The 26768-nt window shown below is 31.1% G+C and overlaps 4 protein-coding genes across 5 annotated transcripts; 2 read left to right on the plus strand and 2 right to left on the minus strand.

Moving 5' to 3' along the window:
* Window positions 1-665: 665 nt before the first annotated feature.
* On the minus strand, window positions 666-4243 carry LOC101254048 (transcription initiation factor IIB). Its single transcript, NM_001321078.1, has 3 exons — window positions 3575-4243; window positions 1871-2029; window positions 666-1617 (listed from the first exon to the last, which is right to left on the minus strand). Exons 1-3 carry the CDS (start codon window positions 4154-4156, stop codon window positions 1081-1083), a joined length of 1278 nt encoding a protein of 425 aa, NP_001308007.1. The 5' UTR covers window positions 4157-4243; the 3' UTR covers window positions 666-1080.
* Window positions 4244-5463: 1220 nt separating this feature from the next.
* Window positions 5464-10065, plus strand: LOC101253740 (uncharacterized). 2 transcript variants are annotated; one of them, XR_011214921.1, is made up of 4 exons: window positions 5464-5858; window positions 6022-6237; window positions 8419-8527; window positions 9712-10065. XR_011214921.1 is itself a non-coding variant. In XM_004232342.5 (3 exons), exons 1-3 carry the CDS (start codon window positions 5607-5609, stop codon window positions 9778-9780), a joined length of 537 nt encoding a protein of 178 aa, XP_004232390.1. In that variant the 5' UTR covers window positions 5470-5606; the 3' UTR covers window positions 9781-10065. The 2 variants fall into 2 exon arrangements, 1 of the variants encoding a protein (XP_004232390.1); XM_004232342.5 differs by lacking the exon at window positions 8419-8527 and having other exon boundaries at window positions 5470-5858.
* Window positions 10066-10724: 659 nt separating this feature from the next.
* On the minus strand, window positions 10725-12480 carry LOC101253442 (BAC19.5). The gene is made up of 3 exons (XM_004232341.5): window positions 11962-12480; window positions 11556-11894; window positions 10725-11362 (listed from the first exon to the last, which is right to left on the minus strand). Exons 1-3 carry the CDS (start codon window positions 12247-12249, stop codon window positions 10868-10870), a joined length of 1122 nt encoding a protein of 373 aa, XP_004232389.1. The 5' UTR covers window positions 12250-12480; the 3' UTR covers window positions 10725-10867.
* A 6813-nt stretch (window positions 12481-19293) lies between these two features.
* OVATE (OVATE family protein) lies at window positions 19294-20966 on the plus strand. The gene is made up of 2 exons (NM_001247292.2): window positions 19294-19987; window positions 20535-20966. The coding sequence occupies exons 1-2, from the start codon at window positions 19294-19296 to the stop codon at window positions 20897-20899; spliced, it is 1059 nt and encodes a 352-aa protein (NP_001234221.1). The 3' UTR covers window positions 20900-20966.
* The last annotated feature ends 5802 nt before the right edge of the window (window positions 20967-26768 follow it).

The following is a 26768-nucleotide window of genomic DNA, read 5'->3' on the forward strand; positions in this document are numbered from 1 at the left end:
ACTGCTATTTTGAAATATCTAATGATATTCTTACTATAAATTAGGATTTATTTTTCAATATTTAGCTGACTAATATTTAATAAAAATGTTTTGATAAAATTACATTTATCAACGTAATTCCTGTATTAAATAAATAGTGAAAAATTATGTTGAACAAATAAAATATTCATTGATGTTTAATTAAAGTCAGATGACTTTTAAGTTATAAAACACGAATTCTATCCTATAGTCAGGATTATTTCTTAGAGATATGTAGAGTGGAAATGATGCTAGTGGCGAGATGACAATATCGAAGTGAAGTTGCGTAATTTTCCGTAAAAGAAAAATTCAGTCACTCTGGTAAAATGACGACTACTCCACTTGGCATATATTTCATGGGAGCTTCCAAAGCAAAAGAATTAAGCTACTTAGGAGCTTTCAAAACAAATGAATTTAGTTTCTCACCTGCTACTCAATATGCCAAATAAAATTAGAAACCTAAGATCTTCTTTCTCCATTTTTATATCAACAAGGCATGAATAAAGCATATATATAAAGGCGAAAAGTTATCACCAGCGGCGCTCAGTACTCCACACCAGAGAGTGTTCCAAGCTATATGTGTTGGGAGAAGAAATAGGATATTAGTATCACTATCATTGTAACTGTGGCTTATTAAGAAACTATTATGAGGAGGAGAAGGGAAATAAGACTTCATAGATGATTGAGGAAATGTCCATTTAAGCATCTGGTTGCTCAAAGCTCCACGAGAGTACTAACTGAAATTTATGCGAGGCCTTTTTGAATAAACTATTTCTCCCTCTTATAGGCCCCCCATCTTCTAACCAAAGTAATTGCTTATTATCCAGCCACATATGGCTCCTCATTCTAACTTTACTTAATGAATCCTCTATCTACATGATTATTATATGCAACCTTTTGTGGTAGTAGCGCTTGAACATTGCAAAAGAGCCAGGTGATACAGCAGGCTGGAGATTCAGAACACTGAAGCTGAAGTTGCAGTTGACACAGGTGATAACAGAACTGGCTGACATCAAAGAACTAGAAGCAGTTTTTGCTATTCGTGAAAAGGTGAGATTTATATTATAAATCAATCTCCATTTCTTCAGTAGCATTCTGACTCTTATCTGTAGCTGATTTAACACCACCTTCAGCAGGAGCTTGAGGCTTCCAAAATGGTGGTGGCCAAGATAATTGAGTTGTATTAATATTATCTTTGCTGTCGGAGTCCTCCTTGCCTCTGATCTGAGGAGATATATCTAATGAGTCGACTGGTTTAACTGGCTTGTCCCTCTCAGATGAAGTTCCCTCAACTATATCAACTCTCGGTGTTGATGAACGGCCTGTAGCAATGGTAGCTGAAGGAAAAGCCTTCTCTGGTGGAACAACTGGTTTATAACTTGATGGTAGGAGATCATCCCAGTTCTCCAAAAGCTCCTTGTACACCTTACGAAGAGTAACCTCAGTTAGTCCAGTCACCTTACATATTTCAGCCTGGGTCTTCCGCTTGTCCTCTAGTTGACATGCCAAATATATAGCAGCAGCAGAGATGCTAATTGGATTCCTTCTAGTGCAAAAGCATTTATTGATGATTACTTCACCAATGTGAGTCGCCAGCTCCTGATGCAATGGTTGTGCAACATACAGTCAAAAGATTTAGTAAATACAGAGGAACGTAAGTAAACTAAACAATAACTTCTTGATGAAATTGAGTAAAAACATAGGACCAACATGACATGACTTATTCGCAGTCTCAAACAAATTGATTGGGAAATAGAGTTTTTATCGGCTATTGATTTTTTGTTAATGGCAATAGTATATACAATTATCTAAGTTAACTGATTACTAACTTCTGAATGAACCAGTTAGGTACCTGAGCAGATTTATTCAGCTGAAGGAGTGTACAAAACCTTGGCATATGGACTGATATAGAATTACTATTGATAGGTTGACTGAGTTGTAACGCTTCTCCAAGAATCTTTATGTACTTCCCGATTTCCTTCTGAGGTAAATTGGCCGCAACTGATATTTCCTAGTTATCAATTAATCCAAATTAGAAAAGCACAGAAAAATCAGAAAGTTCATGGAAGTTTTTTTATGAAATGCATCTCAGACTACCACTCAGTTGCAAAAAATAAGCATCCAGTGGAAGAGGCGAAAAAAGCCAAATGTTCAGTTGACCTACAATTGGAAGAATGTCTGATTATTTCAAATTAAACATGGTATACAAATTACAATCAACAACCATTGACAAAGACACACTAGCATAATATAAAAAATGACAAGTTAGCAATATTGAGACCCCTCTCTCTCTCTCTCTCTAGCTCACTTACTACAAGAATGACAATTGACAATAGTAACACAATGGCAGTACTTCACATTCAATACATGAATGTTGCTTTCCACATTGTCATTGCTATTTTGAAGCACTGTTCTATTTCACGGAGTATATGTTTAAAATAGACCAAGAAACAAAATTCAAATTGTGAGCTTAAGGTTATTGACCATTTACTTGGGTTTAAGTGCAATCAAATGGGTAGTATCTCTAAACCACTTTAAAGTTAGCAGCAAATTTATTGTTGATGGTCAATCCCAGGGCATATCATCGATGCAACTATACTGCAACTCCAGGTTCGGCACACTAATAAAGGAAACAAGGAAAGGGAAGAGGAAAGAAGTACAAGAGTTCCCTCATAGAAAAACACAGGAAAAGAACATTGGGTGGGGGACTGGGTGAGGGGGGGGGGTGAGGAGGAAGAAGTTCCCTTACAGCCCACCAAAAGTTTCCTGTCTTTTCTCTTCTATTTCCCTCTTTGTTCTTTGTTTTTTCCCTTCCATGATTTTCTACATATAGGGTATCTTCCACTTAAGATAAGAAAGAGGAAAAGTAGTAAGTGAAAAAGAGAGGTTTGGAGAAGGCAAAAGGTTATCAACATTAGAATAAACCCTAGGATGGAAATAAGCTTGAACAAGAGAACAAGAAAGGAAATAGCAATACGAAACAAACTACAATCACAAAGGTTCAGCTGAATCAGTTGGTGCACTGAGAAAAACGAAGTTACATAGCTGCAATTACCAGTGTTGTGAAAGGCGATTGCCTCGTCGCCAATGGCGAGAGGCGAGGCGACCCTTCATTGCTTTTTAGCTTTGTGGCGAGGCCATCTTCGACAGGCGACGCCATTACGACAAAGGCGAGAGGCGAGAAAGGCGTCGCATTTTGTATTTTCGTTAAAAAAGGCGACAAATTTAGGATTTTAAAAGCTAAAAGGTACATTTAGGGTTTTCGACTACACTCCTCCGACGGCCAGCCAGACTTCTCTGGCAACTCCAAAGTCCAATCAATACATATTTCTTCTTTTCTTCTTCTTCCTCAGTTCTTTTCCTTGTTCTTCCTCAGATTTCAGAGTCACTTCTACCTCTGTTTTGACTTATATTCTTTTTTTTTCTCATTCAAGTTCTAGACTTTTAACATGTACTATCTATTTTGAGTTTTTGAATTGAAATATTAGCTAATATGTTATTGCTATTGAGATTTTTGGCATAGTATTTATGGCATCCATTTACCAATTTAACATACCTGGAGAGTTCTCGGCTCTTGGGCTTCCCTGATAGCGTGCACAAGAGCAGCAGTAGCAAGCGCTTCAACACTCCGATTCCTTAAGCAAGTTGCTGAAGAACAATCCCTGAAGAGCTGAAACGCGTGGTCCGAAATATCAGAATCCAGTCGCAGAATAGAAGCCACATCAATAATCTGCAAATAAGCCCGGAGATTTTCCACCACGACAGAAGAAGAGGACGAACTGGAGGAAGTTGACGTCATTTCGAGGACCCGCTCGAGCTCTGCAAGGTGACCGGCGAATGAAATGGAGGATTGGGCAAATACTGGGTAGGGTTCGAGAGACCAAGTAGAGAAAGTGGTGATGAAACCAGTGGGTTCAAATGGGTCTTCATCGTCGTTAGTGGCGGAGATGGGAAGAGTGGGGAGATCAGAAGTAGCCAGGCACAGAGGAGAATCTTGGGCACGGGTATGAAAAAGATGGTGGGATTGGGTTAATCGCTCCTCCACTACCCGGCCGCAGGATGTGCACTCGGTTATCGGTCTGCCACTGGTGCTGCTGGTACACCGCCCTTGCTCCGCCGAGCAGTACGGACACCGCATTTTTCTGATTTCAACTAGCTAGGCGTGGGGAATTGCAGTACTGCTCCTGCTGGACCCAATTATTTGTAGAACAGTTTTGGTAACCGGTGCTGTAATATTTAAAGTTTTGTAATCGAAAATGTGACTAATCATTACCATTAAATATGACTTATAAATTGTTATTATCCGCTCAATTATAAATCACAAATACTAAGCATAATTTTTAAAAATCACAACTCAACACAATATATAAATAATACTCAAAATTTGATTCATAATAACTTTTACATCAATAATAATATAAATAAACGTTTACATTTTCATTATAAATTTAATATCAAAGTCTCAATAATATAAGTTTTTGTGTTTTTTTATGTGAACAAATACAAGGCTATTTCCACTATTAATAGTAAAAATTATTTATATTTTCATTTATTTAAATAACTAGATATCATTATTTTGTGATTCGATCTTAAAAGTACTTTTAAATTTGGAGAGGATTAAAGCAATCAAGTACTTCTATAACTTCTTAATGATTTGGCTAAATATATATTGCAATGATACTAATATATAAATAATAAAAGTTACTATATTGGTCAAAAGAATATTTATCAAAATAGTTAATTTTGAAATAATAATCTAATTTTAAATAAAGATGGAATGATCATTAAATTGATAATTCTGCTTCACAACAATAACGGAGAATATAATAAAAATACAATTCAAATTAAGCAAAGTACAAATAAATACGTATAAAAAGGGAAAGGCAAAAGGAATTGCAAATGGATTCCAAACAAAATATGTGAAAAACACAGAAAGCAAACATTATAAAATCATACTTTATTTTAATTTATCAACCAACAATAATAAATATAATTCTAAATTCGTACTCATAAATATAATTTATCGTTGTCATTATATATGACTTACACGTAATTATTATCAACACAATTAATAAGCATAAATCACAACTAGTAAATATGACTTTAAAATCCTAACTAAACACAACATAAAAAAAATACTTGAAAATTTTAGTTTATAAATATATTTTAAACCGTAAAATTAAGACCAACCCTAAAAAAATGCATGGCATACTCTCTCACATATGTTAATCGAAAATTTAGTGTCTTCATTCATTATTAATGATCTGATCTTTAAAATATTTTTAATTTTAAAAAATCGAAAAACAATCTACCATTTGAAAACATTCTAATAATAGACTAAATATAAATTTCTATATAATATTAATATATAAATACTTACTATATTGGTCAATTGTTTTTATATTTATATCAAAATAAGTAAATTTTGAATATTACAAGTAAAAATTAGTGTGGCCATGAAAATAGATTATCCAGGAGAATCCCAGAATAGAGATGCAATCAAATTCAAATAAACCAAACGTACATATAAAAGGGAAAAGGGAAAAGGCAAAAAGGAATTTTATTTGTTCAAAAAAGAGAAAGAAGGAATGAGGGATGACGATCTTCCCATATCAACGCCAACAGCACCTTCATCGTCGTTCACGACTTCGAAGAAGGAAACTTCCTATTTTGCCATTTTCGGTAGAGGTCGTTATAAGTTTTGGGCCTTTGCCGCTATCTCATTGTTAGCTTTGTGGTCTATGTTCACCGGAACTGTTACCCTCCGTTGGTCCGCCGGTAACCTCAACGCCATATCCGATGACATCGACATTCCCCTCCCCGAAGATCTTGACGTTCTCGTCCGTACATTTCCCATTTTCAAACCTTTTGTTTTTTTAATTTATGTCGTCCTATTGGAAATGCTGGGGCTAGTTTGGAATTGAGTGATTGGATTACGTACTTATTAATAAATTGATATTTTTCATTGGTTGATTTTCGGAAATTGTTATGAATTTTTGGCAGGAAATGGAAGAAAGGGAGAAGTTAGTGAAGCATATGTGGGATGTATACACAAACAGCCGTGGGATCAAATTGTTAAAGTTTTGGCAGGAAGCATTTGAGGCTGCCTATGAGGAGTTAGCCAGTGACGTCCCTGGAGTCCCAGAGGATGCCCTTTCTGAGATTGCTAAGATGTCTGTACGCTACATTCCTATTGAATCACCACCTCTTCATTCGTCGGTTAGCTCTCTCTTTCATTTTTGAATCCAATTCTCATGGCGATTTGGGTGTTTTTTAGACAAGCAATAAGCCTCGTAGCGCTCTTGTGATCTTTACCACTGTTAATTGATTGTTACAATGTGAATTGTCATTTTAACGGTGTGCTGATAGAAGCTTTAACAACAATAGCAACCATACTTCAAAGTCTCTGTTTGATTGGGGTTTACTATATAGATTTTTCATTTTTCGTTTTGACTCGATTTGTTCATGTTTCATTTCAATACTCTTATGATTTCTTTGTAAGACAAATTTGCAGCTCTCTAACCCTATTGTATTTATCTTACTTTTATACAAATCTCTAAATGTATATAGAAGATGTCCAGCATACTCCAGACTGTAAGTGTATCAACATTACCAAGTCTTAATCTCGACTAGTTGGCATTGCTCAAATGATCTTTTGCTTTCATTGTGTTTTGCTCTTCACCAAGTCTAGCTAACTTTCTTCCATGTGATTTTAGGATTACCTCATTTCCTTTAAAATAACTTCAATCATTATTTGGTAATGCTGACAGATCAGTGCACTTAAAGATCTACCTAAACTCTTTTATGAATCTTTTCTTTCAAGTGTCCTATTTTAATTCTTAGACTTACTTTTTCATGTATTGCACCATTCTCTTAGATTACTAGGCTAGATCTCTGAATTGTGTGCATTTAGACATCACACCTGTTGAATCTCAACTTCATTTGTGCTGGCAGAGTTTATGTAAAAAAAAATAACTAGAATTTGCTTGTATGTTCCCCTTGTCATCTTTAGTTTCGTTATTTTGGCGATACTATATACTTAGAATGTTGCAAATGCTTCACTTGTCTATCATCACTCATAACAATGAATTTTAAGTAGTTTTTCCTTGAACTTTAAGGTATATGGTAAGTCCAAGTCAAAGGAAACTGAAAAATGCAACATAATTTGGTCTATATTCTTTGCAATGCAACTTTTAGGTAGTTGCCATTTCTTAAACTTTTCACAATCCACTAACTTAATCTGATGGTTGTGTGAGTTTATTATATTTAAGAAGATATCATAATGAACTGAAGCACATTGGGAAGTATACTTTTCTGCTCTTTGGCTCACAACTATCATAATGTCGACTTGGTCAGAAATAATACACTGAGTAGACTGTTCTATTTGGTACTTCTTAGAAAAAACATAATTTGTTTCAGATTAGGTAAGGTAGTATTTGACCTCTACACATTAAATATGAATTTAATACTGAAGTTAGCCATTTTGACTAAAGCATCTCCCTGATTTATTTAATTCTAATCTCCTTGGATGCTAAATCAAATTTACCCAATAAACTGGTATCTGCTGCAATTTCGTAAGTTGACTTTCCTGAGACAGTCGCTATTTCATATATATATATATATATACATGTACACGTAGAGATAGGGGTGGGCATTCGGTATTTCGGTTCGGTTCGGGTTTTTTTTCGGTTTTTAGTTTTTGTAAATTGCGTACCGAATACCGAACCGAAATATTTCGGTTCGGTTCGGTTTTTTAATGGGCCTGTTTAGTGGGCTTTTTAAAATTTTAAACTTAACAATTTTTTCAATTTTTTGTTTGATTTTTCAACTTAATGGACTTTGATATTTCAACTTAGGGTTTCTTATTTTTTTTAAAAAGATTATTTAATATTAATAATTATTAAATATAATATAATTTATAAATTATAATATAATATTTCGGTTTAAACCGAAATACCGAATTCCAAAGTAACATGTACCGAAAACCGAATCGAAATATCAAAAATACAAAAAATTAAACCGAATACCGAACCGAAAACCGAAATACCGAAACCGAAATTCTGAAAAATTTCGATTCGGTTCGGTGTTTTGATTTTCCGGTTTTTATGCCCACCCCTACGTAGAGAGAGAAGTTCCAACTATCCCTAACTGACGCTGGTAGGGAAATTTGGAAATTCTCTCCCACGTCACGCTAGATTATGATTATGGGCTAAAATTCAACAGCTGATGTCACCAGCCCATAATGGAAGATTTTTCACTATTAGTATTGTTATATTATTATTTCTAGTTTTTAAACTTGCACTACTCTTTTTCTTGTTCATTGTTTGCTTCTGGGAAATGCTTTTCTTTTTGTAATGGTGGTGTCCGAGCAAGCTTATGTGTGTCTTGACTTTTCCACAGGGTACCTGCTACCTCCCACCAACATAGGTACCAGGTTGGCTTAGGCAAATGGGAAGCTGGGATTCATACATGATACCTCATTTTCTAATCCCACTTCGCTGACCATTAGGCAATACCCTTGAGTTCCACTTTGGTGCAATGTTAATGCTTACATTCTATTTGCTTCTTAATTTGAGATTTCATTGATTACATTTTATCATTAATGTGGCGATATTCTACAGCCGCAAGTTTACTAGTTTTATGTTCTGTGTTCCTTATGGTTGCTTCCTTCGACTATTTGAAACCATCTAATTGTGGTTTGTTGTGTGGACCCATTCATAGGGAGAAGTGTTCTCAGTAACTAGATTCATGAGTTGTATTTTTAGATAACTTTGATATGAAAACTTATTTTTCTTTCTTCCTTGGCTAGAATTTACCTGCATGTTGACTGTACTTGGCTATTTTGCTATGTTGAACTTTAGCGATTTGCATATGGAAAAGTTTAAAAAAACAGTCCTCCCGTTCCATCTTGCTTATTGAATCACATGATAGTGTAAATCATCTGTTGTTAACTTGTTATTTTCGATAATATTGGTGATAGGTCTACCATTTCTGTCTTTCACTTTTACCATCAACATGAGATGATCTTCTATAATTCGTTTGCTCCAGTCGAAAATTTCTCCTTGTTTACATTGACAAAATACAACTTCCTCGTTGGAGCTGATTGGACCTGATAATAACACAGTTCTCTTTTCGACTTTGATGTGCGTATTCTTGTGTTATTTCTTTGTTTTCTCTGATGAAGCTTATGAAATTTCTTGTTGCTCCATATAAGAGTTGAAGAAAGTTCTCAGTATTTATATATGTATGTAATAAAGAGTTGAAGGGAAGTTCTCTTTGCCTCTTAGAGGGCAGTTTACATGAAATATGCAGTAACTTCCTATTAAGTACACTGTGATAAAATAGTAGCTTTTCTTTCTGCAACTTAATTGGTCAAGTTGGTTGGCGTGAAACACGATAGCCTAACAATATTGTGCCCAAGGTTGGCAGGTGATGGATAATAAGATGTTCCGTTTTTCCTTTCTATAGGCCAATAACTTTGGCTGGAAAAACAACATTCTTTATGGCTGGATCTCTCTCTTTAGCCTCTAACGTGCGCTGATTGTTGCTGCTATTTTGTGTTGTCTTTTGTTAAAAGTTACAGTCAAAGATAACTTTCTTAATTCCACCCAGTTTGCTCTCCTAGATTCTTGTTATGTTGTGATTGTTCCTAATGTTAATGATGCGTTTTGATCCCATTTTAAACTATTTCAGGGAATTCGTGAATTAAGTCTAAGGCAAATGAAGAGGGAGCAAACAACTGCAACAGGGAGAAAGTTATGACTTGGAGAATATCAATCCCCATTTGTGTGGTCACCGCTTTTCACACACATGAATGATAGATTTATCCCATCTGCTGTCTGGTTATTGTGAAATAGCATTTGTGAAAAGATTACACTGTCAGTTCATTGCATTTTTTGCTGTTAGGGAAAAACTAGTATCTATTTAGGATTTCATACTTGTAAATTTTTTCTCCTCTTATTTTTGAAAATCACAAGTTCGTGAAAACTCGAAAAACGTCATGATTGGATTAATTCGTGCAAAAAAGACGATCTATATTTGTTGCTATTAGTTTTGCGCTGAAATACAGTTTTGATAATAGACATGTTTTGGGCTTGTATTTAAATTTACTGATGATACTCTTATCATATGTACATTGTGAACTTTGTGTTTTTTGTTGTACGGTTTTGAGAGAGAATTTGAGTATTCAGAAAGTAAAATCATCATATTTCCAAACTTTAACTTTTTGATTTGATTCTACGTATATAACCGCTATGTCCTCGGTAAGTTCTTAAGTTCTCTTCATGAAGCAGCAACCCGCATGTCCGTTCTTGATTTTTTAATTACATGTTTTAGGGGAAAAAAAGAAATAAGAAAAGTGATTGATTGTTATGAAATACTAAGCGCTTCAATGTGGAAGAAAGAATTGTATTCGGACGTGTAAGAACAGCACAAAGCCACAAATGTTTTGTTGATAGTAACTGTGATCTTCAGAAGCTTAAAATATGTATATAGACGATGAGTTCAAATGTATGTGCTCTTAAAATACGTATTTTTTTGTATATGTATACATAGACCGAGTGGAAAATTAGGGTTCAATTCAACGCACTGAGCTCGTCCTAGGTCCTAACTGGTATGAACTACTTCTTCCATTATTTAATTTTCCGAATGTAAGAAAGTTAAAGGTTAATATATGTAGAGGCAAAGAGTTGTTATCAGATAGAAACTTGACAAATTTCTCTAATATATACTGCTCAAATTAGTACAGTAGTTTTTTCTTTAAAGACTAGGAGAAAAAGCTTTCTGTTTGTGTATATACTGCAAAATTGTGTTGAGTATGCTTCAAGTATATAATTTCCAAACATCCATTCTAGACTCGAGAACGTTCTTTATCGAAATCTGAAGGAGGCATGAAGAAATCAGTCGTCAATCTTCCAACATTAAAATCTACCTCTTCAATTTTCCATCTTTCCTCCAGCTGCCTCTTGTGGTTTGCAGAGTGCTCACCATATCTGAAAACTGTAACAAAAGTTTTGCCACTATGTGCAACATTAACTCCTTCAACATGCTTATAGTCCTCCATAACAGATTCTGTGCTAGTCTCCCAGAAGACGCCCTCATCGTCCCTGCTGGTCTTTACTGTTAGCAGCCTGGAATCCTCAAACTTGATCATTAGACCTGATCTTTGGCTGAAGTATCCCCAGATTGTGTGATGAAGTATTTCATAATTTGGACCACTTTGTGCCTCCAATGCTGCTTGGTTTGTGTCTAGTTTGAGAATGAAACAGTCCTCTTCGTTTATTATCTTCTCTCCTATGCAGACTGCATTCGCAAACAAGTTTGATATAGATCGAGGATCTAGTCCCTACAACAATAGCATATCATCATTTAGCTACCAAATACAACGTTGATACTACACGTAATTGAGAAGTGATTTGAAAACTCAAATGACTGGAAGGCCAATTTTCCGTCCCTAGAGCAATGACCAGTCATTTGTATTTAGTGACCAGTCCGTGCAGAGTTGAGTTACTTGCTATGACAGTTTAAGCTTGTTTTACCTGCAGGAAGCGGCGGAGAGGTCTTGGAGGACCCTTGGAGATAGGCCTAATTTGATTAGAAGATTGTCTCCATGAGATTTTGCCATTACTACCAGAAATGACTTTACATCCGGAGATAAGTAACTCTAAGCACCAAAGGTCAGGATTCTTTTGCCAAAGCACAAAGCCTCCGTTTTCGTCACTTTTTCTCACCTTCACACTTTGATCACCTTGATGAAAATCAGATCCAGAAATTTTAACATGCCCAATTACACACATACTATTCACTGCATTTAACGCTGGTTGTCCCCCTGTTGCTGCTATGTATTGTTGCAATATGTATTTCGCTGTAGACGCTTCCTGCACATCAATTTCAAAAATAATTAGTCGAGATATGTATCAGTAATTATAAATGCCAAAAACTTACAATGGAAGAATGTTTGACAGGACGATTAACGGATTGGCCCAATTGGATCTGGAAAGGGATAAGAGGAGATCCCACCATATAAAGTAGAAAACTAAGTTCATTATAACGAGCAGCAACAATAGGTGAAGACCATTTATCAGATGTTTGAGCTTTCATCCATGTTGCCATATTTTGCCATCTAAGTGCTGCATTACTTCCCATGCTTTTGAACATTTCATCTGGAATTGGAACCTCCAGCACCGTCTCCAACCCATCTTCTTTATCAACATTTGGACAAAGTATCCTCATGTAAAAATTATTATTTAACTCAAGACGTATTTTACCTTATGCAAAATTTAAACTTACTACTTAATTTTAGCGTGAATTTAATTTCGAATATCAAACGAAAGAGAAAAGCACAAGGCTGAGAGATAATGAAGGATTGTTATGCAAAAACAACATTCTATTCTATGCTTTTGTTTGCCTAAAACAAAGTAGTATTTGAGGTGGGCAAGTTTTTGCGGAGAGATTTTTATAAAAATATATTTCTAAATTAATTAAGGATTTAAGGTTCCCCATTCTTTTAGCAATCGTGCGGCCAACATTTTATCTAATTTTATTTTGTTTCGTATCGACTAAGGACCATTTAGAGCTTTAAAATTACAAGTGCAATAAAAAATTTTAACTTCACAAATAGGAGTGAAAATACATGATATTTTAGATTCTTTTGGCTCATATTTTGGAAAAGCTTATGCACAAACATTCATTTGTATTGTATCAAAAATGGCTTTTACTAGATAAGTATATTTTTATTTATTTAAAATTTGTTTTTAAATTAAAAATCATATAAGCAAATATTAATTTAAAAATTAATGAAATAGATTTAGTGATTTATAACTAAATTTGAATTTTGAATTTAAATTTAAAGTTAAGTGATTCTATGAAAGAAAAATTCATATTTTATTAATTTTGTGTTAAAAATCAAAATTAAATGAATTTATGAGAAAAAAATTTATAATCGAGTGACTTTAAAAATAAAAATTAAAATTGAAGGAGTCACATATAAAATATTATCTCAATTTGTACTGTATCAAGAACAAAGTATTAAAGACTATTGGGAGAAGAAATATTATGTGTGAGATTATAAATTGAAAACACTTGAAACAATTGAATGTAAAGTAATGATAAAATATTTCTTCATTTTTTAAATTAGACAAGTACAATGTAACCTCACTAACAGGTGAGACTATGAAATATTATAATTTTACAGAGAAACTATGTAATCGATAAACTTATACTTATTAATTTAAAAAAATGTTTTGAGATTTAATCTTGTGATGCTGTAAAAATAAAAACGTTCAAGATGTATTATCGCAACATATTTTATTGTATGATATTTTAGAGTGCTACAAAGTGCGACAAACGGATCCAAAAAATATTGCTATCAATTTTGCAATCCTCGCTTGGACAACAAATGTTTAAAGAAAGAAATAATAGCAAATTATTTTCAACATTGCAAAAATTGTTGGGAAAAATAAATCTTAAAGAATTTGAATGAACCCAGTTGAAATGTCATTCATGAACTTGACATAATGATTAATTATCTCAGTTACCATAATAAAATCAACGTCAACAACTTGTCGGATTATCCGGATGAAAATGATACACGTTCAGAGGTTTAAAGCTTAATAGAAATTGAAGATATAAATGTTGATGATGAAACTGAAGATGATACAATACATTTGGAAGAAATGACGCATAAGAAAACACTTATAGCATCTAGAACTATTCACAATTTTATGATTCATTTAATAAAGACAACACATGAACTTTGAGATATAATAACAAAAATTAGAAATGAACTTCGACTAGAACTAAATTTTTTTCACTTGATCACTTTTAATACATTTATAATACAATTTTAATACATATCACAAAAAAATTATTTATTATTCACATAAAATACAAATTTTATTAATGAATAATACATTTTTCACATATTTTATTACGTTGATTTATTACCAAACAAGCATAATATATTTTTAAAAATAATTACAAACACATATATATTACATACATAATTTCACTTTTAATATATATTGTAGGTTAACATAATGTTGCTATAAATGGTAATAAAGAAAAAGTATCGCTAAAATCAGTAATTTATTTTTTAAAATATATTAATTAATGTAATTTTTCCTTTATTTTTTACATAAAATTTAAAGTTTGTATGAATATATCATTTTCTCAATAAATAAGTGTGCAAATAGAAAATTATATTTACATTTGCTATTATTAACGGGACAAACATAAAATTATTCAAACAACATTTTTAGCTTTGCTTTTAGTAGCGGAACAAAATGAAAGCACGTTTCATATTTTTCGTCTTCGTTCGAATGCATATAGGAAGAATACACTGAATCCTATTAAACTTATCACTAAATTATATTTTGATATTTATCAATTGTAATTTGTTTTAATTGAACATTTAAACATATAATAAAATGTTTCATTAGATATTTTTGACTCATATTTTAAAAAAGTTTTTGCACGTTTTCACAAACGATTATAAATGAGCTATTGTGCATCATTATATTAGAAATTAAAATATTGAGCGCATGAAAATTAATTAAATGACAAACTTATTTGCATAATGTATGCACTTCAAGAACAATTAGATGAGCTTTTTTCAGCATTTTAAATTGGATTTGTCTAATATTAACATTTTATCATATGTTCAGGCAGTGTCGGAGCCACATGTAGTGAAACGGTGTCGATCGACAATCTTTCGTTGGAAAATTACATTATGTAGCTAGAATAAAGATATTTTTTGTGTATATATATAGTACAACATATTGACACTCCTTGACTTCTACACGATTTTATTTCTTTAGATTTTGACATCCTTTAAATAAAATTCTAGCTCCGTCACTGTGTTCCACAAAAATATGTCTTAGTTCGAATATCTAATTAAAATTTACTGACAAATTTAAGAAATTATCAATGGTGAGAAAATGTTAATTGACTAATGGTGTTATATACAATTTGTGTTGCAAAAGGCTCTATTGTGTTCAACAATTTGTTGGTTAATAATTCACGCCTAGTATAAACTATAAAGCTAGAAGTACGAGGATAGTTTTTTGGATGTCCATGAAATGTAAGAAAGTTTGGCAAAAAGTCATACTCAGCAAGTGTCCTTTTATTTCAATTCCCATACTCTTACATAAATATGGACCAACACGTAATAACCTACACATCACGTGACTTGATTTTAACTACTCATTTCTACTCTTCATAGTAACACATGCAATCCAACTGACTTGATTTATATTATTCATTTCACCGTAACAAAAATATCATTAGTGATATTTAATTTTTAAGCAGTAATTGTCATTCTTTGTATATGTTCCTAAAGTTTTTAGCAATATTGGTTCTAATGACACTTAACTAATGTCGATCAAGACTTTAGCACTATTTATTAGTGTCAACATTTAATGCCGTTAAAAATTATTTTTCTTTATAGCGTTTGTACTCTTTCTTTTTGGTTTGCAGAAGTAGTCCACTTCACCTAATTGACAAAAAATAATGTATTTAAATATTACTAGTAGAAAGAAAAAGTTATTGGATTCTACTATACATCTTCATCCCTTTGTTTTAATCTGTTTTCTATAAGGTAAAGTAAAGTAGATAAATTTGATATAACAGAGTAAATTTTTCTGAAAGTATGAAAAATATTACTAGAATGAGTGCATATATGAATTAAAATTCATGTAGTAAACTCGTGCGCACCTTACTAGCGCAAGTACTTCACAACTGCTCATACTTGTGGTTTGTCGCCAGTAGTAATAGTGACTGAGCTACTCTTTGTCCAAAGAATGTTAATTGACACTCCTCCGTATATAAAAAGTTTTTTTTTTAATTTTTTTTATTTACATATATTATTCTTATGTCTAATATTATGTGATACTTTTTTTTTTTTAGTTTGTTCCAAAAAGAATATTACTTTATTATAATAGGAAATAACTTATCTTTTTAAATTTTCACTTTTATTAGGCCACAAGTTTCAAACAAATTCATTTTTTTCTTCTTAAGTTAAGTTAAACATTGCCACACATAAAATGGGTCGGGGAGTATATGTTTTATTTTTGTGATGTCTCCATATGCGTTTAGATAGGAAGGCATGATTATCATAAAAGTGTAGAAGATTGATAGGTCGCTGAGAATTGTAATATAGAGCATTGCATCAGTTGTAGACTCCTAAATATTATATTCATGTAGTGTTTGACTTTTGATATTTGATATCATTTTTGATTTGTTATATTTAGGTGATTGCCCTTCTTCTTATTGTAACATGTTCCTGGCATACGTGCTCCGTGTTACTTTGCTATTATTTGTCATATTTTTTTCTCTCCTATTATCAAGAATCTTTTGAAATAGACTTAAATTTTCTTATAGATTCTATTCTTTACGAATCTACTTTATGATATTTTACTCATTATGTAAGTGATAGTTATTCAAAGAGAAAACAGAGAAAAGAAAGGACAAGCCCATGGATGGATGATTTTGTTTTCTTGGATTCCCTTATAATCTTTTGAGAGGCTTCTTATTTGAATTGGCTTTTCTTTAAGACATATCATTGAAAACACTTTTGTCCAAAGACAAAGATTAGTTCCTTTTCTTTCATTTCTCTCAAGTTCCCTATTATGCAAATGGTTTCATTATATCGAAGACAAAAATATTCTTTTCTTTGCAAACTACTTTTTGTCATTAATGCATGTTTGTCTCACTATTTTTTTTTTTTTTTTGGGCAGAGTAACATCTATATTATTTCTTTATTGTGTTTGTTAGATCCTCATATTATCACTTTGCCAAGTACAAAGGTTTTCCCTCATTTTTTAAGAAGTTTAAAAAAATATCAAACCAAACATATTCAGCATCGCAGCACCAATTTGAAAAAAACACACGGGGCTTAGTTGATCCATGATTTATGTTTCATCTTTCGTTTCCTTTTCGTTTGTTTCGAGAAATCTATCGATCAATATTGATTTTTTTCTTTTTCTCTTGATTCTTTTCCGATCGAGATATGTAGATCCTGTTCATGGATTAACGAAAATGTGCAAAAGCTCTATTTGCCTCTGCCATTCTATGAGTCTCTTCCTTTTTGCGTATGGCATCGCCACTCCCTTTGACAGCATCCACTAATTCGGGTTTCAATTTGAAAGCCATATTTCGATCTGGACGTTTTTGGAATGCCGCTAATAACCAATGGCAAGTGCTTTTCGCAAGTCATTATTGAAATTTTCTCAAATTTTTTTTAAATTTTTTTAACTTTGTGGGTGTTTATTACCATTGAATAACTTCAAAATTGTATGATGTATACCTTATTTTTCACCCAATATCACTTATACTAAAATATTTATAAATTACCCACTAATAGTCACTAATCACATATTAAAATTAATATTTAATTATTTTTATTTGATTCCTTTGCTTCTTCTTTTTTTTGCTTTTTCTCTTTCTTCGGCTCAACCTCAATTATTTGTCGCCAAACTTGCTGTGGCTGGACAGAATTTCCCAGAATCGCTATTAATTATTTGTCAAAACTATTATTAATTAAATTATTTATGAAAATAATATTTTCAAATAATCAAAATCTAAATATTCAAAATATCATCAAGTCAAAATCTAACATGTAAATCACCACAATCTCCAACTTCTTACTCTCAAATCAAATTTCCCATAATTTCTCTATTCTCAAATTCTAAAAATGAATAAGGAAGACATAGATGCCAAAAAGATAAGCTAATGATGATAGTAAAGATGAGTAAAAAGATTTGAAAATTAAAAATTATTCCTAATAAAGTTATAAAAGATAATAAATATATGAATTTTTATATTTTTTCAAAGTAAGTCAAATTGAGAGTGTTATATTGGTCTGAAAAGCTGTATGAACAACCCTCATGCGCTATGTTTCGTGATAATACGAATAGTGTTAAAATTAGTCATATATATATATATATATATATATATATATATATATATATATTATGAATTTAAATGGTTTTATGGGGATAATACAATATTCATAAAATTTAAAATGTCTTTTTAAAAATTCTATACAACTTTAACAATGGATTTATGTTTTTTCTTGTTCTTTTTAATGTTATAAAATATTTCGATTAATGTTTTCTAATTATATATGAGCATGTCGTGGATCCATATATAAGAGGAGGGAAAGTGAGGATAAGAAAAAAAAGAATATTTTGGTGAGATTTTTGTATGTTATCACTATTCCACTTGTTGACTCGCAGGTATATGAATGTGAGTGAATGATACAAATTTAAAATTTGTTAATATAAATTTAAATGATAGAAATTTGTGTGGTTATAAATTATTTTATTATTAGTAAAGATATTTTAATTTTAATTCTTATTTAATATAGAAATATATTATATTTTTATTAGTTATGTATAAAAATAAATCATATAAATTGAGATAAAAAGAATGACTTATGAGTTGTATTGGCCTGACGCGTAATAATAGTGTTGCAACTGTTGGACTTCATCAAATTTTATCTATTACTAGCGCTAAAGTTAAATGTATAATTAGCGTTTGATCATAAATTTTAAAATGAATCATTTTAAAATAATTATATATTTATAAAATTTTATCTTATTTAAAAATAGAATAAACAAATTATTTTTTAGAATTTACCCACAAAACTTTAAAATTTATGGGTAAACCGAAAGGTAATGTCCTGGTGAAATGAATGAGAAGTATGTAGAAAGTCGGAAGTTGGAGATAAATATGGGAAAACATGGGAATCCAACAGAGTACGATTTTTTTCCCTGAATAGTGCATACATTCACTTTATTAAATTCTATCGCCTGCTAGACGCCAACTAATTTCAGACCTTTGATTGAATTTTTTTCTATAGAGTTAATAAATGACACTGCAGCTTCCTGTTGCTCACTGACTAGCTACAACTTTAGCCCCAATCAACATTCTAATTCAATCTAACATCTTTAACACTAGTGCTAATTTGAAGTTTGTCGCATTGTCTTCTCCTCCCTGCGACACATTATCTTCTTCTTTCTTAATTTATATGAACGATGAAATTTAACTTGTTTTTATATTGTTTAACATAAAAATGTTAAAATTTGAATAATTTGTCTTAATTAGCGTGAAAGGAGAAATTAAACCGTTATGATTAAAACTAATTACATTAACTTTGAGTAATAAATCCACATTAAGAGACGCTGGGTCACGCTCTCTTCACCCCCTGACCCCAATATAAATAATTCTCACTTCACACTTTTTGTAAGAGGAAAAAAAAAAGCAGAGACAAAAAGAATGGGAAAAAGTTTGAAGCTTCGGTTCTCCAGAGTTATTGCTTCTTTCAATTCGTGCCGTTCGAAAAACCCTTCTTCTCTTCCCCAAAATCCTAATTTCTTCCCACATAAGCTCACTAGTACAAAACACATTTCCCCCGATTTCCCTCTTATTGATCAAAATCAAAATCAAAATCACCGTAATTACGTGCCAGAATCCACGATGATCTCCGTTGGGTGTTGTAGATCAGAATTCAAGTGGGAGAAAGAAGAGAAGTTTCACGTGGTTTCTAGTTCCTTCGTGTCTGAAGAAGAAGAATGTGAAGAGGAGATCAATTTGGCCTTACGACCTCCTCTTACACCTCCGCGATTCAGTAGAATTGTTGTTGAGAAGAAGAAGAAGAAACAACAGCGAGTTAAAAAAACGAAAACAAAAAGTAGAATCATCCGAATGAGTACTTCCTCAGCTGATGAGTACAGCGGGATATTAAGCGGTACTAATACTGATTGGGATAATAATGAAGAGGAAACTGAATCTTTAGTTTCATCTTCCAGAAGCTGTTACGATTTCTCAAGCGATGACTCATCTACTGATTTCAACCCTCACTTAGAAACCATATGTGAGACCACTACAATGAGGCGTCGTCACAAGAGAAATGCCAACACCAAGAGGAGATCAATCAAGCAATCCAGACCAAGTTTTTCCTCTTCAAAAGGTAAAAGTACTATTTGTGCGATCAAATCTTTTATATTTACAGATAATTTTACAGTCACATTAATAAGTATTGCTTTTCGCGTGTGGAATTTGGAGAGGACAGAGTAAACATAGATCTTATAGCTATTTTGTGGAGAGATTAATTTCAAAAGACACCCAATAACAATAACATATTCAATAAAATTCCACTAACTAGAGTAGAAAAAGGATAGAGTTTACACGGAGCTTACCGTTCAAAAATTCTGGCTCAAAGCAAATGCATATCTTATTTAGAGATCAATAATTTTATTTTAAATATTTTTATCGTCTTTTTCTTTGGGAAATAGTGTATATGTAATTGTCGTACAAAAATATATGAAGCTTAATCAAAATTCATTACATTAATTAAAACGGAAAACTATTTAATTTATAATTATGTCTCAACATGCATGCTTCCTTTGTTACTTGTTTATTATTGGGTCGAATATATGAAAATATATTTTGGAAAGACTTTTGTTGCGCTAGTATTTAAAAAACTAGTACTGATTAATTATATTATGTTTGAACAGGTAGAAGATCGTCGGTTTCTACGTCATCAGATAGCGAGCTACCGGCAAGGTTATCGGTGTTTAAGAAGCTGATACCGTGTAGTGTGGATGGGAAAGTGAAGGAGAGTTTCGCGATAGTGAAGAAATCTCAGGACCCGTACGAAGATTTCAAGAGATCGATGATGGAAATGATTTTAGAGAAGGAAATGTTTGAGAAGAATGAGCTGGAACAGCTTTTACAATGTTTTCTGTCGTTGAACGGAAAGCATTATCATGGAGTGATAGTTGAGGCGTTCTCAGACATTTGGGAGACTTTGTTTTTAGGTAATAATGATAGAGTAAGGAGGATGTCAATTCATGATCCCACACCCACCTACTGTAGGTAGTAGTAGAAGAACCTCCTTTGATTAATCATGATTTAGTTGTTAATTAATAAATTTAACTTTTCTTTTATGTGTTAATTGTGATTTAATTGGAGTACGATATTTCACTGTTTTTTGATAGTGCTACTTATCATCATTTGGCTTTCTAAATTCTGAAAATACCGTAACGATTAGCACCTGAACTTGTTTTTTCAACTTAAAATTGATAGTGCAGACAACTAGCAAGAAAATTCAAAATATTAAGAAATAACAGACAAAATAAAGTTTGATTCAACGTCTAGAATATATACATAAAAAATATCTTTCACTTTAACATAAAAGAGAGTTTAATGTTTTACTTGCTCATGGGACTTCTAACTCCACCCTGGATAAATAAAAGGACAATGTAAAAATCAGTATAATAATAGCAAGTTAATAATAACAAATTTTTTACATTAATAATTGTCAATCATGAATGCTTTTGTTTGCTTTTTTGACCAAGGGGTATGTATACCTCTTAGCAATGAGAAAAGAACAAGCCTACAACACGCCTATATCTATGGAATGATATTATACCATTTGGTTTAAACTTTTTAATTTCTTCAAAATTTTGATACATTTTAATCTACTTAAACTTTAACATCACATATTTTAAATAAGTATTTTTATTTTTAAAACTTCATATCAAATCAAAACAAACGAGATCATGTTAATGAACAGTATCGAACTTTAATATGTAGTGAGAATTGGAGACTGATTCGCTGGTTCTGACTGGTCAGGATTGATGGATGGAACATAGATGTAACCCAACAAAGAAACTGCAAATTATAAATTCACAACGTCTTCCCCAAAATATGTATAAATTTCCATCAACTTTAATAGATTCTTTCATGTTTAACAATTTTCCAGGATTCCCTCAATCCTTGCATCTACCATATAGAAACAACAAGTCTATGCTAATATATATCTATATCTATATATATAAATAACCTAACTATGCAGTGTAATTTTATGATAAAAAAATATCAAATTAAAAAAATACTTTATACGTGACTCCGCCACTATCTGCGACTCGTTATCATAATTTTTTACTATGAATTTGCGTTCATTGCAATATGGTTTGACTAAAGTGGATTTGACGTGAAAGGAGTCATTGCGCGATATATATGACCACTGACTGATCCCTAATGTTACAGCAAAGCGACACCCATGAAACACGCATCCGAAATTTTACTTACTTTTATGATGCCACGTCTAGTCATTCAACTTGTTTTCTACAAATAATTGGTGTAAAATTACACTAATGTAGAATTAGCCAACAAAAAATTATTACTTAGTGGTAATCAGTTTAAGTTATACATAATCTTGATTTGTTATGTTATCAATAACAATATACCCATATAGTTACCAGTGGAGTTTCGGGGAGGATAGAGTATATGTTAAATTTATTTTTGCCTTGTGAAATCAGAGAGATTATTTTCTAAAAGACTCTTAGATCAAAAGAGTCAAGTTAAAACACTTAAAATAAAAGACAAACACGACAATAAAGATGACATGTCAACTAATAAGCGAACGTTATCAACAAAATTCATATTGCAATTATAGACAAGACGGACCCACTTTGGGTTCAGAGGATTCACCCGAACTCCCTCGGTAAACATGATATATATAAGGTAATTTTTTGTATTTCTATAGATGTATATATTTTTAACCCCCTCAATAAATAGATAGCTCAGTGACAAGACCTCTGAATATTAAGCTAGATTTCCCTAGTTCGAATCCCTGTAATTAACATTTATTTATTTTCCTATTTTAGTTTCTGTTTATTTTTTTTTTAGAAAAAAAAATCAGTTATGTTTATCAAGTATTTTTAAGTTTTATTTTTTATTTTAAAAACGTGTTAAAAGTGTGATTTTAAACTAAAAAACTTCAAGAGTCATATTTCAAAAGACTTATTTATATGTTTATACTTTTATTTTTTGAACCCCTAAATAAAAATTTTGAATCCGCAACTTATTATAGATATCGTTTACGAGGAAATACTTTTATTTGGGTACATATGTATATGTTCCTTCTCACTAGAATTGTGGAAAGGCATCTCGAGAAATGGTAGATGCCAAAACAACCCACATTCAATCAAGTCAACCTGGGTTGAAAAAGAGAAATATGATAATAGTTAGAATTTTAAGAATTATTTGATTTATTTTTATCGTGATATATAATTTTTGAAGTTTGAAATATAATCTTTAAAGTTTTGAAAATAACTTTCATATTGAGGAGGGATTATTATTTTCAGGTGCTCTAACGAAAAAGTTGATTTTTTTACACAATAATTAAACCCCTTTATTATATACCAGACAAAAAAGAGAGGCCTCTAGATTAACAACAGAATGATCAGCCGTTTGCCATTGCTGTCTATCTAAAATATTACTCTTTTTAATTGTTGTTTTATGTTTTTTTAAATTTAAGTTGATTAATCTTTAAAATTAAATAAAATTATATTAAAGCGAAATTGCTACTAGAAGGGAAAATCTCTTTAGAGAAGGAAAGTCCTAATGAAAGCTGAAAGGTAAGTCAATTCTTTTAGAAATCCATAAAGTCTTCGGTAGGATTGGCATCATCCCCCCTCAAGGCACGATTCCGAGAAAGAATCTCTTGAAAGAGAAAAAAACATTCATGTTTTCTCTCCCTGATTTGCAGGTCTCTGTTCTCGAAACAGAGTAACCTGCAATACTCTTTCTGAGAGCCAGAATTGTGAAGGGTGCTTTTTACTTCTTCCCAGTAGGCTCCTTTTGCTTTTTCAAGCAGAAATACGCTATTTTCGATGAAAGTCAGGATGAAACCTGCTTTCATTCAAAACCAACTCACTCTAAGGAAAGGAGAGCTTTGCGAAAGTTTAAAAAGGAATTGAGTGAGCTCTCGCCTAAGAGAAGAGTTTAATAAAGCGGAGAGGGATTTTCCGACAACAAAAAAGCTTTTCTCCTACGATATTTCTTTAAGAAAAGATATTTAAAAATTGTATAAAAAATACTTTAAATTGTTAATTTTTGCATAATTGAATAAAAAATACATTATAAAATATTAGACTTTTCAATTATAATTTTTTAAAAAAATAAAAAATATCCTTCATCCAATTATTATATTAAAAATATTGTTTCATAAACCTGTTTAATCTGTTGAGTCTTTAAAAAGTAGTTTTAAGTTAATTGGTAATTGTAAATTAATTTGGATGTAGTTAGATGTGGACCAATAAAAATAATACTATATATTTAATTTTAAGAAATTATGTATGTCATTTCATCTTCTATTAAAAGGAAGGTTAAGTTTACACTCAAGTTTATCCTTGAAGGTATTTTTGATCTAAATAAGTGGACAGAAAAGCACTTCTAGTCCAATAGTTGGATAATGGTTTTTTTTTTTTTACCTTTTCCAATAGGTCAAGGACAATTTTAACCCCTTTTTTTAAAAAAATATAACTCGTTAGGCTTTAAAAGCCTTACAAGAAAAAAAATTTAATATCAAATTTTTCACGTGTAAAAAGAAAATAAATAAGAATGACATTCTACTATTATAAAAATGTGGATAATGTAGCCGTATCAATATATTAGTTTTTGGTCTTTAAAATTCAAATTGAGGGCATTTTTTACTTTCATATACTATAGCAAACGTATTTCGACAGTAAAACATCATACATTCATCTTATCTCATATGCATCTCCTCATACCAACTTCAAAGCTATTGTTCTCTCTTCAAAAAAATAACATCAAACAAAGATAATAGACCGTTTAAAGCTTCAATTCTTAATTCTTAATTGTTATAAATTTTTTATAAGGTATTGTTTAATTTTATTTTACTTTCTTATTTCTTTGAATTTGTTGTTTCTGATCCTAATATTAATGGATCATTGCATTTAATTTTTTCACAATTGCATTTGTGTAATTTTTCTTCAATTCACTCCATAACTTTAAATTTTAGATGAAACAAAAAATAATTTTATCTCCATTTAATTTGATTTGCATGAGTTGATTGTTCTTATATGTGGAGCTCAATTTTGATATCTTTCACAAAGAAGAAGTCTAATATAAGCTCTTATAGGACGCATGTTATTGTTGTTTTCTTAGATTATTGTATTGAGATTGTTGTTTCACCTTTATGGTTAGTTGTTCCTTCAAATTATTGGAGCCTAAGTTGTTTCGATAATAAAATATAATTAAATTAAGAAACTACAAATTGCAAAGAAAAGATTTACATATGAAGCTTTTAGAATAACATTATCGATTGGATATGGCGGAAAAAGGAATCATGGATCTTACAAACAAATAACAGAAGGTCATAAAACCTCATTAGATTGTTATTTGAGGATATTCGTGCTAGAGAGTTAGTGAAATCAACATTGTTGAAAATGATTTTAGTGGTTGTTCAGCAATATTCCATTGTTATATTTGAAAGATGTAGTTTTGTTTTTTTAAACTTTTTTAAGTATTTGAAAGTTCTTTCATTTAAAAGTGAAATATGTTGTTTAAAAACTAATACAGTTATATTTAGCTATGAATATAAATTGATGTTATTTTTTACTCTTTGTGAAACTTCTTTCTCATTTTGTGGAAAATGAAACAATGGTGTTGCTATGACATTATTTAGATGCACATCATTCAATTTTATTTTTTTAAAAGTCAATTTCAAATAACAAAAATGATAAAAATATAATAGCAATAAGCTAGATTAATATAATATATAAGACTAATTTATGAATGAAATACATAACAACTAATAAGATAAATATTAAGTCCATGCACACATGACCAAAATTATCTAATTTCCTTAATAAGTGCTACCAATGTGGTAACTAACTCAGTCTATAGACCAGCTTTTCATGTCATCTCCAATTAAATTAATTATTTGTCAAATAAAAAAATTATTTATTAGAAAGCAGTTAATTAAATAGTTATGACAATTAATAGCTAAGGAGGATGTGTAGATGGTCGCGAATCATGATATTTGGAAACATACACCTCTACAAACTAAAAATTATAATATATATATATATATATATTAAATTATTTTTTTAATTTTTTATCTTAAATATATTAAGGAAAAGTTGAATTTAAAAATGACAAAAAGGAAAAACATTATTTAATGTTATCGAAACGAACTAAAACAAACTTTTTTTGACATAAAAGAAGAGCTAGCTAGCATAAGACAAAAAGATTTCTAGGGAGTACTACAGCAAGCAAATTTAAAATTTTTTTATTACATAAACTGGAAGTGACAGGATAAACTGTAAATATACTTTTTTCGTATGCAATGAAATGTAATATCTGAGATCTCTCTGTTAACTTGTATAAATATTTTAACGCGTGCCTGAGTCCCTGACCTAGGCCGGATAGAGTTTTCATCATGGATTGGTCGAACTCGATATGAAGTTTTAATCAAATTATTATTTGTTGCTGGGTAGTTAGATATCTACGTATTATTTTATGTCATAATTTGTTAAAATGAGTTTAGTTATTCTAGTATTGTTTATATCAACTTCTATTTTGCATAAACTTATATACTATAGATTAATGGGTTTCTATATTCCAAATTAAACATAATAGTAATTTTATACATGAATAATTTATCTCCCAATCAATTACTAGACATGATACACTTTCATTCCATTTTTAATTGTCATATTCGTTTTTACGAAGTCAATTTGACTAATATTTAAAGTAAAATAAGGTTAAATTAATTCGATATTTTAAATTAAAAATTTAAATATTTTAAAACTATATGAAAAGTCTTATAAATAACAATTTTCTTTTCATAAACGTTAATCAAAGTTTTATAGTAACTTTAAGAAAAAACATTAAAATAAACGGAGGGAGCATTATATATATTATATTTAGTACAT

This window comes from Solanum lycopersicum, chromosome 2 (assembly GCF_036512215.1).
Source record: "Solanum lycopersicum chromosome 2, SLM_r2.1".
Classification (NCBI taxonomy): domain Eukaryota; kingdom Viridiplantae; phylum Streptophyta; class Magnoliopsida; order Solanales; family Solanaceae; genus Solanum; species Solanum lycopersicum.

Coding starts and splice junctions, on each gene's coding strand:
- LOC101254048 (NM_001321078.1), bottom strand. CDS start 4,156: ATGCGGTGTCCGTACTGCTCGGCGGAGCAAGGGCGGTGTACCAGCAGC. Junction 2,030..3,574: donor AAGAGCCGAGAACTCTCCAG/GTATGTTAAATT, acceptor ATTGATAACTAG/GAAATATCAGTTGCGGCCAA. Junction 1,618..1,870: donor AGCTGAATAAATCTGCTCAG/GTACCTAACTGG, acceptor CCATTGCATCAG/GAGCTGGCGACTCACATTGG.
- LOC101253740 (XM_004232342.5), top strand. CDS start 5,607: ATGAGGGATGACGATCTTCCCATATCAACGCCAACAGCACCTTCATCG. Junction 5,859..6,021: donor CCGAAGATCTTGACGTTCTC/GTCCGTACATTT, acceptor AATTTTTGGCAG/GAAATGGAAGAAAGGGAGAA. Junction 6,238..9,711: donor CACCACCTCTTCATTCGTCG/GTTAGCTCTCTC, acceptor AAACTATTTCAG/GGAATTCGTGAATTAAGTCT.
- LOC101253442 (XM_004232341.5), bottom strand. CDS start 12,249: ATGAGGATACTTTGTCCAAATGTTGATAAAGAAGATGGGTTGGAGACG. Junction 11,895..11,961: donor CTGTCAAACATTCTTCCATT/GTAAGTTTTTGG, acceptor ATTGATGTGCAG/GAAGCGTCTACAGCGAAATA. Junction 11,363..11,555: donor CTCTCCGCCGCTTCCTGCAG/GTAAAACAAGCT, acceptor CTATTGTTGTAG/GGACTAGATCCTCGATCTAT.
- OVATE (NM_001247292.2), top strand. CDS start 19,294: ATGGGAAAAAGTTTGAAGCTTCGGTTCTCCAGAGTTATTGCTTCTTTC. Junction 19,988..20,534: donor AAGTTTTTCCTCTTCAAAAG/GTAAAAGTACTA, acceptor ATGTTTGAACAG/GTAGAAGATCGTCGGTTTCT.